A 16791-nucleotide genomic window follows, 5' to 3' on the forward strand; every position below is an offset into this window, starting at 1 on the left:
CATGCAGACTTCTGGCTTTTAATCCATCACTGTTGGAACATCACAGTGCTTTGAGTAGATGGTGGTGGCGCAAGTTTATCATAGTTTATTTCTGTAGATGTGTTAAAAAACATTTAAATAACAAATAAAACCTATGGATAAATATAATCACTTAAATAGTCATGCTTTATTTTGAAATTCTAATACAAACCTTTACAGATTACTTTGCAATATCACAGTATAAATTTTTAATGTATCACAAACATAAAAGATCACAGAAGATAGGAATTTCCTTTTTTTGGCTCATTTTGCAGTAACGAGTTTATATGAGATGGTAAAGTTGTATTGCTTCTTTTTTTAATTTTATTAGGCATCCAGTGTACAGTAACAACAAGGGAACATAAGCATGTCAACTGGTGACAGCCTCTCAGAAGAAGTGTCCAGTTCAGCTGTCTTAAACAATGAAAATGCTGAGTCAAGTGGCACGAAAGAAAGTGAAATATCTGTGGGCATATCAGAGGGAAGCCATTCTGATCAACAGGAAACGGATATTGAGGAAATTAACGCTGAGTTCACAAATACGGCGAAAGAGTACCTGGGGGACACCCCTGATTCCTTAAAGAGTAAAGACCACGAGACATCCATTTGCTACAGTCCCTCTAAAAGCAGGTATGCTGGTATTGAAAAATAAAGAATTTGTAGAAAAAATATTCATTACCTTTGGTCAGATCACTCCTTTGTTACTCCTCTTTTCTTCCACACCAAATGTAAATTTACTGTTTACTTACACTTCTGAAAGTATGCATTTGGGTAACTTTGTCAGTTTTATATGTGTGTTCTTCTCAATCTTGGTACTTGTGCTTTTATAAAATAAAATGAGTTGTTATCAAGTAATTCTCTGTAATTCTCTCTCTTGCTAATTTTAGATATCTGAAATTTTAGCAGTTTTGTTTGAATACTTTGCAGTAGTTAATTTAAAAATTCTGACTCTCAATGTGTGAAAAGCCTACTTTATCATATGCCTTTCAGATAACACTGTTTTAATCAGCCAGCAAGTTATTGTAATTGTGATGCCTGGTGTTTTTAGAGATTGCTGTGGCTGATCTTAGTAAAGATTAAGGAGAAAGAGAGTAAACAAAGTGAGGTGATAGCATTACTAATGTTACAATTCAAACTGGAACCTCTCATTATTGGAAAATGTTGTTTTATAACAGATACTGTGTCCGTGATAATCAATTTGAGTTCATTGTTGTGAAATAATAATAATAATAATAATTCATTAGCCTGTTCTTTGTGTACTTCAGTGTAACAGAATGAATTTCGAAATAGTCATTAGTGTATTATTAGAGGTCCTAGGTTTATTTTGCATGTTTTTTTTTCAGATATTTAGATGGTTGTCTAGAAGATTCTTTTAGCTCAGGGAGAAATCTGCCTTCAATTAATCCTACTTCAACTGAAACACTGGCTTCCCTTGTTAATGAAATCCAGCGTACTGGGGATTCTGACGCAGAAGTATTGAGAAATTGTGAGGTAATTTTAACATGTATTAAATTTATATTGCCTGGCTTATATTAGCTTTAATATTTTCTCCAGTGGACTTTTCTCTGGGCGTGTATGAATGCATAAAGGTATTTTGGTTTAGACTAAATCACTACTTGTTTGTATTTGATTAACATAGTTTTATGACTTCTGGTTGTTTAAAATAAAAAATAATTTAAATTTACCTTTCCTTCACACATTTTTCCAGATCAGGTTTATTGTCCTGTGTACATACAGTAGTACATATTGTATATATTAGAAAGAAATTCGTCCTCAGAAGTTGACAAAAATGCAGTACTAACAAAAGACACACACATTGTGCAAAAAAAAAATGCGATCAGCTATAAATTTATAAGACTGGCCTATTGTTTTGTGAAACCAATTGGAATAAAAACCTACAACCACAATAGTACCTAGTACTGAACATGAAAACCCCTGCTCTATATATCTTTTGTAGATATTCATGTGTAAGCCTCTGTATGAGTCATTACTCTTGAGAAGTTTTGGGCATTGATAAGCTTATCATTTGTACCAGACACTTTAAATGTTGTTTTATGGCAGTGGGAGTTTACATGCTAAGGTCAGTGCAAACAACTTGGACTGGAATAGTGGGCATAATTCTGTTAGTAGAGTCGCCATGTATTCTGAGTCTTTTCTATATTGTTCTAAACCCTGGCTTTTTGAACTTAAACTAAAAATTGTGCAACTGTGAATTCTGAGACAATTCTTAAAATTCAAAATAACAGTGAATCTGTGTGTAAAAGTTGCTTATAATATTAAAAGATATCAGGATGCAGTAGGTTATTAATATTTACTTTAAACAAATAACCAGCTAATGCTGTATATCTTAATTCCTTTCATGCCACCCCAACCCACCCAGTTTACATAGATGCCATATTTTTCATTTTTGTATTTTGAGCAGACCAGATGGTTACAGCTATTTCAGTTGGTTGAGAAGCAGTTTCAGGATCAAATTTTAGCACAGCAAGAACAATACCAGTGCCAAATTCAGGTAAGTTTATTTTTTGTCAGTCTTTTATAATGTACAATGCATTAACTGTACATGTTGGGAAAAGTAATATATTTTAAATACTATTTTCTGTTACAAATGTTGTAGAAATACTTTTGTTTGCAACTAAAATGTAATTTTTTGTACATGTTTTTATTTGAATTTAGCTCATACAGGATGAAATTAAAGCTTTAGTTCAGTTACAGAAGAAGCAGTCTGTACATCACAATACTGATGTGCCACTTGAAAACACATCTGATAATTCTGCTCTAACTGCTGTTCATAATGGGTGCCATCCAGGACCTTTTTTACTGCACAAACAGACGTCTGTTACATCCAACCACGGTGAAGCAGATAGACACCACATGTTTACAGATAATGTGGAAGACTCTACTGGTAGTGTTTTGCTGAGCAGTGGCTATGGGACACTATCTGCCTCTGAACAAAGTTTTACCAAATGTGGAGACTCCAGTATTAAAGAGAATATATTGATGGGAAAAGATGCAGAGCATTCATTTAATCACTTGAGAAATAATACTTGTGAAGAGAATGCTCTTGAACCATTGAATGAATTGGAAAAAGAAACAAGAAATGTTTTATTTCCAGACACTATGCGTACAAACTCGAATGCATCAAGTGATCAAAGAAAAATCAATAGGTAAGATAATATTGGCCTTTGGTAGTTCCTGAAGTGTTGCATAAAAGGAAGTATTGATTATTGCTGACTTATTTTGACAAGTGCTAAAATAAGTTTGATAATAATACATATGTTATACCATAATGTTTAATCTCTACATGTGGGCTTATATCTTTTTAAAATTTTAAAAATTCTACACAAATAGTTCTATAACCAAGCTGTTTAATTATTGTTTTTTGCAATGTGACTGTTAACAGAAAATAATTTGAAATATTTATTTCAGTGAACAGTTAACATCTTGGGCCCAGAAACTAAAGATGAAAAAGACAAAATCTAATACACCTGGAAAGGAAGATAGTCAGGAGAAGCATGCTGTAACACCTGATCATGTGAGTGTTTGGACTTAAAAAGTGTAATATATTGGCAAGAACATATATTTAGAAGCTACCAATAAAGAATCAAGGGGAAAATAATGTTAACATTTTAGGTTACCATCATATCTATCTTAGTTTTTTGTTGTGTGTTCTTTAAACTATGAGGAATGAAATGCATTGGTTTTGAAATTGTAGTGCATGATGTTATTTCATGTTTAAATGAAGTTGAATATGGTTGGTTTTATTATACATTTATAATATGGTAATGAATTAGACAATACATATTCTGTCACTTCCATTACATCACACTGCATAATTGTATTTAGAATAGTATACCACATACACTGCATCGTGTAAAAAGAATGCTGAAATTTGTAGAGGAAAAATGAATTTGTTCAGTACACTTTTAAAAATACAACATTTTAATTGATCAAATGGGATACTTTTTTTTTTAAACAATAAAACTGAAATACATTTAGAGAATATACATTTATGATTACAAACAATATGTTTCACTTCCTGTCCTGATACTTCGTATTGAATATTATGCCTGTATCTGAGTGTAATGTATAAATGATTTACGCAACTTGCACATAAGAATTTTGGCTCTTATTTGACATTATGCTTATTTTAACCAGAGCCAAATCTTACGATATTTATTTTAAAGTCACATTAAAAATTTAAATGATTTTGAGATGGAAGAAAACTTTTGTAGTTTTCTTGTATATAGTTAGGTTTTGTTGTACTACTGCAGGCCTAGTTAGGACCCCAAATAGGTGTTAATTAACTTTAGCATTGGGGTCTGTGTTTGCAATTCAGTGAAAGCATTGTTAAGTAGTTCTGTAATGGCTGTGTTCAGCTATTGAATCTAGTGATTGGATACTTATTAAGTCATATTTCCTTGACATCATTGCAGCTTCACCCCAGGCCTTGTGGACAGTCATCCCAATCTTATCTACGAAAGCAAAGTGACAGTCCTAGTTCTGTGGTGTCTGATGTTTCAGGTAAAGCAAGGCATGTGTTTCTAGTTCAACTTTGTAAAAATCATGGATGGTAAAAAGATGGTCTGAAAAGATTATGGGTACTATTCAGATTAAAATGTAGTGATTTATTCAAATAGAAGCACCTGCATTTTCATTAACTGCTGTAACCTTTAATTGCCTAAGATTTATCAGATGATTTGAATAAAATATTAATTAGAATTTTACATTTCGATTAAGGTCTAACATATTGGAGGATAGAAGAAAATGAAATGTTTCACCTATTGCCAGAGAATTTAGTTTCTGGGGCTTATTTTGCCTTAAAGGATCAATCAATAAACATGGTAAGCTATTTTTTTTATATTATTTTATTAAGATGACATCATTCAAATGATTTTGATAGTTGAAGATAGAACTATAAATTTTAAATTTAGGGGACCTGTATGCACTTAAACTGCCTAAGGCAGGGAGTTCTAATTATTATGTAGTCTTCAGAAATAAAAATAAGCAATTTTCCTTACAGACTTTTAAGCCCAAAGATTTTTGAGTTTTACACTTAATTTTCAGATCCTGCCTGATGGTAAAAGGTTACCTGCTTCACTTAAAGAAATTTATGAGCTGAAACAGAAGAATGCCAATCTTAATGATTGGGAGTCTGTATCATCTCGGTCAAACTCAAGGCAATCTGCTCCTCAGGTACCGCATATTGTTAAATACGTTAGAGGTTTAATTTTTTTTATACATTGTGCCTAATCATTTTTCATTTTAAACAAACTGTCACAATTTCTAAATGTTGTGAACTTATTGAATATCACATTAAATTTTATATAATAACCTTCTCGTTTTATACATGTAATGTGTACATATTTAGCAAAGTTAAAAGTAATCACAAAAATGGCGTGACATATCCATTTATTTTCTGAACCAGTTCTTCAATTATAAGTTAGACACAGCAGTCTGTCACAGAGTGCAATTGTAGCCACTTGAATAATAATAATTTATATAGCGCTTTTCTCAGTACTCAAAGCGCTAACAAACTTTTATTTTTATATTTCCTGATTGTCATTGGTAAAGTTCATATATATCCCTCATTCACTATTAGGCTTGATTTCAAAGTCGGGAGACATAACTTGTAGATCAGCAAGCCTCTAGCAATAGCAATAATCCAAAAAGACTGTAATTAGAAAATATACCATTACAAAGTTAAGGGCTTCAGTAGTTTTATTCATTTTTAGCATTTTAACAAAGTCAGTTTTTTTTTTCCTTTTTGTATAGTGAAAGGATGGTTAAACATGTTCCTTTAAGGGAAAGTGGGTTGAAGGTATCTACAACTTTGTCATTCCAAAGAGGATTTTACAATGAGTATTACATTTTACTGCAAAGTAATTTTAATTATACAGTTTGTTACATTTTCATACAACTTTAGGAAAGCATGTTTTACTAGCCTTGTGACAGTAAGGCACTATTTCATCTTTCGCTTGTGTCTAATGTAATTATTTATTTATTTATTTATTTTATTGAATTTATTAAAAGCACATAACATTTCATACAATCAAGTCAAACTTAACAAAACTAAAATCAAATCAACCACCACCCATGATAGTATTTAAAACAACATATTTTGTTTTATTTCATTAGATGAAGTAGGTAGATCTTAAATAGTAAAAATTTAACTACTAAATGTGACATCATTATGAAAAATAAATCCTAATACTAAATTCTTTGCTTTGAAAGGTTTTGACTTTGGATCCCACACTTCACATGAAGCCATCTGAAGAAAACCTTGCATTTTGCACACATTCCAGTTTTGGTTCTCCTTTTCATGAAGAACTGAGGTCTTCCACAAATGTAAATTTTTCAGTTAAACCAGGCATCATTGGAGAAGACATTCCTAAAAGCCATAATGCCTATGATGTCAATGCAAATAATTTACCAGTTACCCAGTTAAATAGCTTCCAGAAACATTCATTACAAACAAATGCTTTAAAAAGCAAAACATGGAACCTTCATACTACCTCTCAAAATTCATCATGCACAAATGCAAAATATCCAGCTTTCTGTGGCAGCATTCAGAGTGACAGTTTATCTCAAACAGAAGAGGAGGGAAGCTGTTCATTACCAACACCCTTACCTAGAGGGCAGACAATTCGGTCCCGTCATACCAGTGGAGCTGAATGTTCACAAGAACAAACTGTGTCGATGTCTTCAGTGGACGATCCTGTGGTTTTATCGTTGTAGGTTTTTTTTTTTTTTTTTGTTTAACCCCACAGTAATGTTAACTTAAAAGAAAGTAATTTTGGTGCAGTGTGCAAGCAGTGTCACAGATTTTTTTTTTTTTTTTTTTAAATTATCCAAAAATGTTTTCATTGTTAAAAAAGTAACTTTTCAAAGAAAGCCACTGTCTCACTAAACATTGTATTTATAGCACAATATATCAATCTTTTCAGAGTTAGGCAGAACCTGAGAGAGAAGCATTCCCGCCATATTGCAGATCTTCGGGCTTACTATGAATCCGAAATCAGTGGTCTAAAACAGCAGCTTGCAGCTGTCAGCAGAACTGCAAACTCAAATGTAGCTGAAATTACGAATCAAAATCTGCTAGAAAGGTAATTTTTCAAATAGTATGCATTTTTTTTATTCTTTTACCGGTAGCATTTTATGTTTTTTTTTTTGTAATTATTTTTTGCATTTTTAAAAAAAAATTTTATCCACAATAAGGTGAAAATATTTTTGGTGGTTTATATATTTCACATGTTCACATAATAAGGTAAAACATCCCTTATGACTACTTGGTTTATGTAATTTAAAAATAATTGGCACTAGGTAATTCTACTACTTTCATTGTGCAAATTAATACCTTTTTGTTGGTTAGAGTTACTTTTAAATATTCTTTTCCTGAACAAAACAAGAATGGGGCGGCGCAGTGGGTAGCGCTGCTGCCTTGCAGTTAGGAGATCTGGGTTCGCTTCCTGGGTCCTCCCTGCATGGAGTTTGCATGTTCTCCCTGTGTCTGCGTGGGTTTCCTCCGGGTGCTCCAGTTTCCTCCCACAGTTCAAAGACATGCAGGTTAGGTGTATTGGCAATCCTAAATTGTCCCTAGTGTGTGCTTGGTGTGTGGGTGTATGTGTGCCCTGTGGTGGGCTGGCGCCCTGCCCAGGGTTTGTTTCCTGCCTTGCGCCCTGTGTTGGCTGGGATTGGCTCCAGCAGACCCCCGTAACCCCGTAGTTAGGATATAGCGGGTTGGATAATGGATGGATGGAAAACAAGAATGGTTTTTGCCTTCTGTTTCATAGTTTTCCTGAGGTGAAAGGCTACTCCCATATCTTCCATTCCAAGTTTGTCTTCCCTTAAGATTATAGGGATATTTTGTGTAAGGATCATAAATATTATTTAATATATTATTAAAATGTGTTATGGTTTACTTTGTAATTCTTTGATAGTCTATACCAGGGGTGTCGAACTCCGGTCCTGGAGTGCCGCAGTGGGTACAGGTTTTCCTTCTAACCATCTCCTTAATTAGTGATCAGTTTTTGCTGCTAATTAACTTCTTATGCCTTTGTTTTAATTGATGTGACTCAGACCCCTTAGTTGTTTCTTTGTCCTAAATTAGCATCAAAACAATAATGAGACACAAAACAAGCAGCCACATGACCAGCTCCCCTGTGCCCATCACACAATAGCTAAAAATAAAGAAGGGTGAAGGTCTCAGTAAAACAGACAATGAACAGTTTTGGAAGTGTCTGCTGTGGCAGAACAAGAGCAGCAACAAGCCATGGAATTAAATGAAGGGTTCAATTAATAACAAGAATCAGCATCTCATTAAGAAACTGGTTGGAGTGAAATTGGTTGGAGTTTGCATCCCCAGTTTAATTGATAATCTGTTGGCTTGTTTCACGTCTAATTTCTGTTTAGCTGTCATTTAATGAAGAAAAGAATCAATTCAGGGGACTGAATCCTTAAAACAGGGCTAAAGAAAAGAAGTTAATTAGCAGTGAAAACTGGTCACTTGTTATGAAAACTGCAGCCACTGCGGCCCTCCAGGCCTGGAGTTTGACACCTGTGGTCTATACAGTCAGGTCCATAAGTATTTGGACAGTGGCACAATTTTCATAATTTTGGCTGTGTATGCCACCACAATGGATTTGAAGTGTAGACTTTCAGCTTTATTTTAAGGGGTTTAGATTTACCAAAAATATCGTATGAGCTGCTTAGGAACGACAGCCCCCTCTCCATCTCCAGGGGCTCAAAAGTATACGGACATTTGATTGAGAAGCTGTTCCATAGTCAGGTGGGAGCAGTTCCCTTATTGTTTTATTAATTATTAAGCAGGCGAAAGGTCTGGAATTGATTCCAAGTATGGAATTTGCATTTGGAGGCTGTCACTGTGAACTCTCAACATGAGGTCCAAAGAGCTGTCTATGCAAGTTAAAACAGTGCATCATTAGGCTGAGAAAACAAAACAAACCATTTAGAGAGATAGCAGAAACACCAGGAGTGGTCAAATTAACTGTTTGGTACACTCCAACAAAGAACGAATGCACTGGTGAGCTCAGCAACACCATAAGGTCTAGAAAGCCACAGGAGACAACTGTGCTGGATGATTGCAGAATTCTGTCTTTGGTGACACAACATTTAGGTCTACCTCCCAGAGAGTATTCTTGGTTTGGCTATCATTGCCATAGCATACAGTCAAGAGGAGACTTCATGAAAGCAAAGACAGAGGGTTTACCACAAGGTGCAAACCACTGGTCAACCTCAAACATAGGAAGGTCAGATTAGACTTTGCCAGAAAACCTTTTTAAAAGCCAGTCCAGTTCTGGGACAATTTTCTTTGGACAAAGGAAACTAAGGTCAATATATACCAGAATGCTGGATTGAGAAGAGTATGGAGAAGAGAAGAAACAACTCATGACCCAATGAATACCACATCATCTGTGAAACATGGTGGAGGCAATGCATGGTTGTGAATGGTAGTCAGTCACTGATGTTTATTGATAATATGACTGCTAGCAGAAGAAGCAGGATGAATTCTGAAGTTTATAGGGCTATACTGTTTGCTCAAATTCAGCCAAATGCTGCAAAACTGATAGGACAATGCTTAACAGTGCAGCCAGAACTTACCGTTTTTCTGCACAAAACAGTGGAATATTCTTCAATGGCCAAGTCAGTCAACTGACCTCAACCCAGCTGGACATGCAGTTCACTTGCTGAAGACAAAACTGATGACAGAAAGTCCAACGAACAAGAAGCACGTGAACACAGCTGCACTAAAGGCCTGACAAAGCATCATTAAGCTGAAAACGCAGCCATTGGAGATGGCCATGGGTTCAGACATCAGGCAGTCATTGACTGGAAATGATTCTCAACCTAATTTTAAAAAGGATCATTATATTTATGGTTACGTTAGTTTGTCCAAATACTTTTGAGCCCCTGAAAATAGGTGCACCATGTATAAAAAAATATCTGTTGTTTTCCAAAACAGCCCGTAAGATATTTTTTGTTAAACCCTTTGAATTAAGGTTGAAAGTCTATGCTTCAATTGCATAATGGTTGCTTTGTGTCAAATCCATTGTGGTGGCATACAGAGCCAAAATTCTGAAAATTGTGTCACTTATGGACTTAACTGTACATAGAGCTCACATTCACTGTTCACATAATTAACACTAAGTTTCTGCCCAGCACATATTTCTAAAACACATTAGGACTGTTCAGTGACTCACTTAAAGGAGCTTTCTGTAAACCAGATTCTTTAATATTCTTTAAATATTATTTATCCACATGCATATTTCACCTTAACCTCAGACTAAATCTACACTGCTGTCATTCTTTATAGGTCTCTACTGGTGTATTCAAATTTTTTTTACTCGTTTATATACTTAGTGTATTGTACTGTACTGTACTGGTAAATGGTGTATTGTGTTTTTCTGTGTTGTCAGTTTAATGCACCGTTTCTGCTTTGAAGAATAGTAAGTGTTCCATTTTACTAGTACACATACTGGTTACATATGGCAGTAAATAAAGTTCAAGGATTGGTTTAAACATTTATTATTGTAGCATTTTCTTTAAGAAAAACTTATGTCCCTGATTAAATATAACCTTTTCCTTTAATCCATGGCACTATTTCCTGGTTAAGAAAAGACGTACCTATTTTGAATATACATAAAGAATTTATGATTATTGGGATAAACAGTCGTTAAAATTAAAATCGTATGTAGCTACAGTATTTGGGGGTATATGCTATATTGGTTATAGCACTGTGGAATAGATTCTTTGAGTAAACATTACTTGTGTTTGAGTGACACTGAGAAACTGTAATTTTCTATATAACTTGGAGAAGTCTGGCTTTAATTTTGGCAGGTGCAACCATCTGGAAAGAGCCCTTACTGAGGCAAGCAGTCGTATAAAAGACCTAGAAGATAATAATAATCTATTAAAACAGCAGCTGGTAAGTTACAAAACTTTGGTTATTACATATTATTCTTAGGGTAGTTAGTTAATGTAAATTAAATGTAATTTCTTTTTCTAGGCAGATTGGCCAGATCGCTATGATACCGCCAGCACCACAGCTACAGTGCTTCAGCAGCGTCTTGATGAAATGAAAAACAGTAACAATGATAAAGATAATATTATTTCCCGACTGAAGTCAAGACTTAAGGCACAGGAGGAAAACTTCCAGAATGTTTACAAACTATCAGATGATAAAGAGGCTAGAATGAAAAAAGAGCACAAAATGTTGCAGGATGTAAGTATGAATAAAATTAATGTACAAGTAATAGCTTTTTCTTGTATCAGTAAAGCTAAAGTATAAAAGTCTGCTAGTTGGGAAGTGAACTTTGTTTTCAGCTAAATGATTGGGAGCTTTAAGTTTCTTGTTTAAGCAATAAAGTTTAGTAGCTATGGTTGCCCTGGAAGACAGTTAAAAGTATTAAGCATCATCTGGAGAATGGTTTCATGAAGGTATTAGAAAAAGTTCTATGATACTTGTGAGGCTAAAGCCCAGAAAGGAAGTATTTAGGCAACCAGTTGCTATTGGGTTCCATTTATCAGTGTTGTAAGAGGAAAGTAGGTAACTGTGAGAAATAAATGAAACTGGATAAAGTAGCACAGTTTTGTTCAGCATAAACATTTTAGGTTGGTGAGAGCAGTAGTGGAAAGACAATTGAGAACTGTTCTTTGAATGTGGTTATCTTTATTGTTCTTTTCAGATCTTGTCAGAATATGAATCTCTTGGAAAGGAACATGAACGGGTTAAGGTATGGCATAAAGTAATTGAAGAACAAAATGAACAGTGAATATTTTAATTCTTAAAACATGAAGATATGAATTTCATGATTATTTTTTGTTTTATTAGGATACATTAGTTACAACTGAGAACAAACTGTTTGATGCAAATACAGACATTTCTGATTTAAGGAGGTAATGTGTGTAAATAATATTTCTTATAAGTGTTTTTTGGTAATTTTTTTTCGTAAAAGATGCTTTTTATGTTCTAAAAATAGTTACTGTTTACATTTGTGGTCAAATCATGCCTTAACGATTAAACATGATAAAATTAATAAAGATAATTATAAATGTTTTTCCCTAGCCGTATAAGATTCTCAAACAATAAAAAGGCTTTTCCTAATGTGTTGGATTACACATAAAAAGCACTTTTACTTCTAAAATATTGCTCCCTGAGGCCACTTTAAAGAATACAAAAACTATGTAACCTGTAGTCAAACCTAGACTGCTGAAGCTGCAATTCAGTAACTGAATCCTTAATTTGCTATAGAATTATTTCAAAAATGGAAGCTCAGATCAAACAGCTTCAGCATGAAAACACACTTCGATTTCGTCACGCAGGTCATTCACAGTCTTTGGGAGTTGGGTAAGTTTTATTTACCAAATGAAAAGAATATTGATATATAGCACCTTTCATTCATGTATGTTACTAGAACTAACTAATTTTCATTTCATGTATTTAAGGTTATTCCACTATCCTGAAACCTATCCTACTCCGGGCAAACCACCAATTGAAACTGATGTTGCCAAAAGAAAATGCTTGAGTCCAGCAGCTAATTATTCTATTTTCACTGGCCAACCCGTGGGAAAATCCACTTTAGAAAATGATCCTAGGTAAAGAAAAATGTGTAAATAGAACTACTTTATGTTTAGAAAAACATAAATAGATGTTTAAAATTATGTTTAAATAAGACTAAATGCAGATTTATTTCTACCTGAAAGGAGCTATTCTCCCCCAGAGAAGGACTGTCCACAGAAGGAAGATGTTTCAGTGAAGGAGACATGCAATACTGAAAGCGCTGTTGCTCCTATGATGAAAGCTCTCATTGAACTTGACAAAACCAAAGCAACAGAGGGTCGTGCTCTTTGGAAATTAGACACAAGAGATTCAAGTATGATGACAAATCTTGTTCCATTTTGAAATTGGTTCAACAGTTAAAACACATTGTGTTTCTACTAAGTTATAACAAAAAAAAGTTGCTAATTATGAATTGAACAAGAGCTTTAGAGTTTAAGAGTTCATATTTAAAGCAATCTTTTTTTTTCCCATAAAAGAAAGGTTAATCATTACTTTTCAGTATTATTTTTTAATTGTACAAATTCTCTACGGATACTAAAAATAATAGTCTGCATAATTTAATAGAAGATATTTCATTTGACAAAGTTTGTTATATGTCACACTTTGCTGATAGCGAAACTAAACTTAGCAGGGGTTGCAGTCTAAAAGTTGGTAGCTTTGGCTAGTTTGTAGTAAAACTGGAAATAATAGCTTGGTGCTTTATCTTATAAGTGCAAGTTTGTTTTTTGTGTTTCTTTGTAACTTTTTTTTAGCCATCACCTGTTGCCCCTTTCTGGGCAGATAAATTATGTTTGCTTTAGACCAGGGGTGTCGAACTCCGGTCCTAGGGGGCCGCAGTGGCTACAGGTTTTCATTCTATCCATCGTCTTAATTAGTGACCAGTTTTTGCTGCTAATTAACTTCTTTTGCCTTGCTTTTAATTAACTTGACTCAGGCCCCTTAGTTGTTATTTTTTCCTTAATGAGCAGAACTGATCACTGATTAGGAAAAGGGTTAGAATGAAAACCTGCAGCCACTGCGGCCCTTCAGGCCTAGAGTTAGACATCCCTGCTTTAGACCATTGTTTGACACAGAGTTACTTAGAAAGTTTCTGAAGACCAGAAATTATTATTGAGCAAATATCCTCTTGTTTGAGAAGATACTGTAATTAAGTAGCATGACATGGAGTTAGATCAGTGGTCTCAAAGTCCAGTCCTGGAGGGCCACAGTGGCTGCAGGTTTTCATTCTATCCGTTTTCTTTAATTGGTGACCAGTTTTTGCTACTAATTAACTCCTTTTCCTTTCATTTTAATGGACTTGTTTTTTTTTTAAGATATGTTCCCCTGAATTTCTTCATCGTTTCTCTGAATTGCTTAATTTCTTTACTTAAGTGGCACCCAAACAGAAATGAAATTTGAAATGAGTCAACTAACAGAAGGCCAACTAATTCAGGACTTCAGACTCCAACCAACTTCACTCCAAGCAGTTACTTAATTAGGCACTGATTCTTGTTGTTAATTAAACCTGTTCTTTAATTCCATTGCTTGTTGCTGCTCTCGTTGTAAAATGGCATACATTTCTGCAATTGTTGATTTTCTCTTTTGTAAGAGCACTGTTCAAATGTTTTGAGGACCTGAGCAGATCAACATTGCTGAGACCTTCCTCTTTTTTCATTTTCAGATATTATGTGATGGACACAGTTTGCTGGTCCTGTTTTGGCTCATTTTGCGTCTCATTATTGTTTGGCTGCTAAATAAGGAAAAAGAAACAATTAAGGGGTCTGAATCATCAAGAGCAAGTCAAATTAAAATGAATTCAAAAGAAGTTAATTAGCAGCAAAGATAGGTCACTAATTAAGAAAAGGGTTAGAATGAAAACTTGCAGCCACTGTGGCCCTCCAGGAATGGAGTTTAAGACCACTGAGTGATATGGTGCTCTATGAGCATGTTCAATAATGAATTGTATCACTGGATCTCCAAGTGATACGTTAAGGGTTTGGAGCAGACTGTAATTGATGTTCTGCAACCTCCCACACATGGCATTTGTACTACAAAGTCATATGGTGGCAAGAACTCTTTCATTTTGTTGTTAGGCAGCAGAGGTGACCAACTAACATATGTAAACTTATCTATTTGATCATGTGATTGGTCAGTGTGTTATTTGATACTGATGTGGAGTGTACTGTTGTAAAAAGGTAGTAAGCATTCTAAAGTATACCTAAGCTAACTGTACCTGTGCTTGTTTTCTGTTTAAGTGTACTGTACCAACATTGTCTTTGACTGTTATTTAAAACTGGACTTTCTGTTATTCATGCGTGTACTTGTATAATTAGTAGGCATGTGTATTTTGTGTGTCTGCATAATATATGTTTTTAATATATTGTTTGTCTCTTAATATATAATCCTAGGTATAACACCGATACTGAAAGATTTAAATGTTAATAAATGTTCTTTACATTATACTATAGATATTTTTATTCTGGTGTAATTAATCTTTTCCTTTTGTGCATTTACAGGTGGGAGACAAACTATTAGTTTCAATGACAGAGACAACGTCGAGAAAAATACTGTGACAAACACTCAGAGAAATTTGTCTCCAGATGGGCATAGATCTTCGTCTCTTCCCCCTTCAAACAGAAAATCAACACCTTGTTCAACTCCAAGTTAGTATTATTATCATTTGGTGCATATAGACAGTTTATTCTTAGGCTTGCACTATATTTATGATATATGTCTCCTGGACCCAATATGGTTTGAAGTGGACCTGACGTTATGCAGGAGGAAGATGTGTCGAGTTCTTAGTTCATGGATATTAGGAAGTCATTATTGTAATTGTTTTATTTATCTTTATATTTAAATTTTTTTTGCTATAATATTGATATTAGAAAGTACACTAATGTATTTCACCCACACAAACACTGCTTGCTTATACATGCAGTAATTCCACAGAGCTAGAAGAAAGCTGTACACACAGTATAACCACTCAAATCATGTAAACCACATTATAAGTACACCATAAACAAGAAGTTAAAGTAACATTTACAACAAAAAAGGAAATTGATCTCTAAAAGTGCAACTCATCCACCAACTCATTCTTCTACAATCTTTATTTTCATATTAAAACCGGTCAGCAGCATGCAAAATATAATTAAAAAATAAATAGCACTTACTTTATATTTCCTTGATAAATGATTAAGTACATCATAAACCATCCATGGCATTTTTCTCATTAATCTGGACTACCGATTAGGTTTTCTGACTTTGCTCAGCTAGTTATTGGACAGTGGAATTTTGAAATTAACTACATAACTGTCAGCTGACTTTTGTATGAGCTGCTGTGGTATGGCAATTTACCTTTTCTTCCTCTTTACATGCTTTGTCATATGTGTCATTATCAATCACCCAACTTAGTTATGGAAAACATTTAACAGTACAGAACTTAGTAAACAATCTGGTAGCATTGCAAATAGCATTTTAACTCTGTATCACTACATTGATTTGTACTCTTAAAATATTGCATTCACCTCTTCAGTTAAACATTTAGCTCATAACATCTGACCACTAGTATGGCATTGGTTCCAGTAGAAATATATAAATAAAATATAGTTTGACTCAATTTTTAAAATAACCCAGATTTTTACAATAAATACAGTATGGTTTAACAACCTTGGAGAGAAAGGTATCCCTGAAAATCATAACAACTTGTGATTATAGTTCTTTAAAACAAAAATGATGTTATGGAAATATATTTCCAGAAAATGAGTGAAAACACCTTCTATTTCCAGTGCCATGAGTAGGACGGCGTTTTCCTGAGCAAATGCTGCCGGTGATCTTTTCATTTGTAGCCTGGCAGTGGCGGTGACCTGACCTGCGATGTACATATTTCGGGCGCCGCAAAATACAGGTGTCTTTTAGGATATTCCAGTCAGACCATTTGCTCTGGACAAACTGTTTAATATGAATTTGTCACAAGAGTATTTTAGCATGATACTGAGCAATACTTATCTGATAGCAGTGAAGAAGCAGCACAGCACAGCAGAGCCGGTGAGATGGGTGGGGTGCATATGGCACAGATGAGCGGCGATAGCAATGCAGCAGCAGAAAGCATAGCAGGAGGAGGTAGCAGGATTTGTAGGTTCCAACATACAGCCACAAACAAGTAACGCTAGGTATTACAGGCATGATCACCCCAGAGCCACAAGCCAGGAGGTTAT

General features: G+C 34.5%; 1 protein-coding gene across 1 annotated transcript in view; it reads left to right on the top strand.

Annotated features, from left to right (window-relative positions):
- The window catches only part of LOC114668612 (M-phase phosphoprotein 9), a 28752-nt gene that overhangs the window by 5261 nt on the left and 6700 nt on the right, over positions 1-16791 (top strand). Inside the window, exons 2-19 of the mRNA XM_051921103.1 lie at positions 350-648; positions 1362-1509; positions 2441-2530; positions 2695-3185; positions 3448-3553; positions 4455-4542; positions 4759-4862; positions 5086-5214; positions 6253-6752; positions 6966-7124; positions 10876-10963; positions 11045-11260; positions 11724-11771; positions 11870-11934; positions 12290-12385; positions 12484-12633; positions 12742-12911; positions 15094-15240. Coding sequence (XP_051777063.1) covers positions 386-648; positions 1362-1509; positions 2441-2530; positions 2695-3185; positions 3448-3553; positions 4455-4542; positions 4759-4862; positions 5086-5214; positions 6253-6752; positions 6966-7124; positions 10876-10963; positions 11045-11260; positions 11724-11771; positions 11870-11934; positions 12290-12385; positions 12484-12633; positions 12742-12911; positions 15094-15240 — 3058 coding nt within the window. The 5' untranslated portion in view covers positions 350-385. The remainder of the gene's footprint in view (positions 1-349; positions 649-1361; positions 1510-2440; positions 2531-2694; positions 3186-3447; positions 3554-4454; positions 4543-4758; positions 4863-5085; positions 5215-6252; positions 6753-6965; positions 7125-10875; positions 10964-11044; positions 11261-11723; positions 11772-11869; positions 11935-12289; positions 12386-12483; positions 12634-12741; positions 12912-15093; positions 15241-16791) is intronic.

This window comes from Erpetoichthys calabaricus, chromosome 18 (genome assembly GCF_900747795.2).
Source record: "Erpetoichthys calabaricus chromosome 18, fErpCal1.3, whole genome shotgun sequence".
In the NCBI taxonomy this organism is placed as follows: domain Eukaryota; kingdom Metazoa; phylum Chordata; class Cladistia; order Polypteriformes; family Polypteridae; genus Erpetoichthys; species Erpetoichthys calabaricus.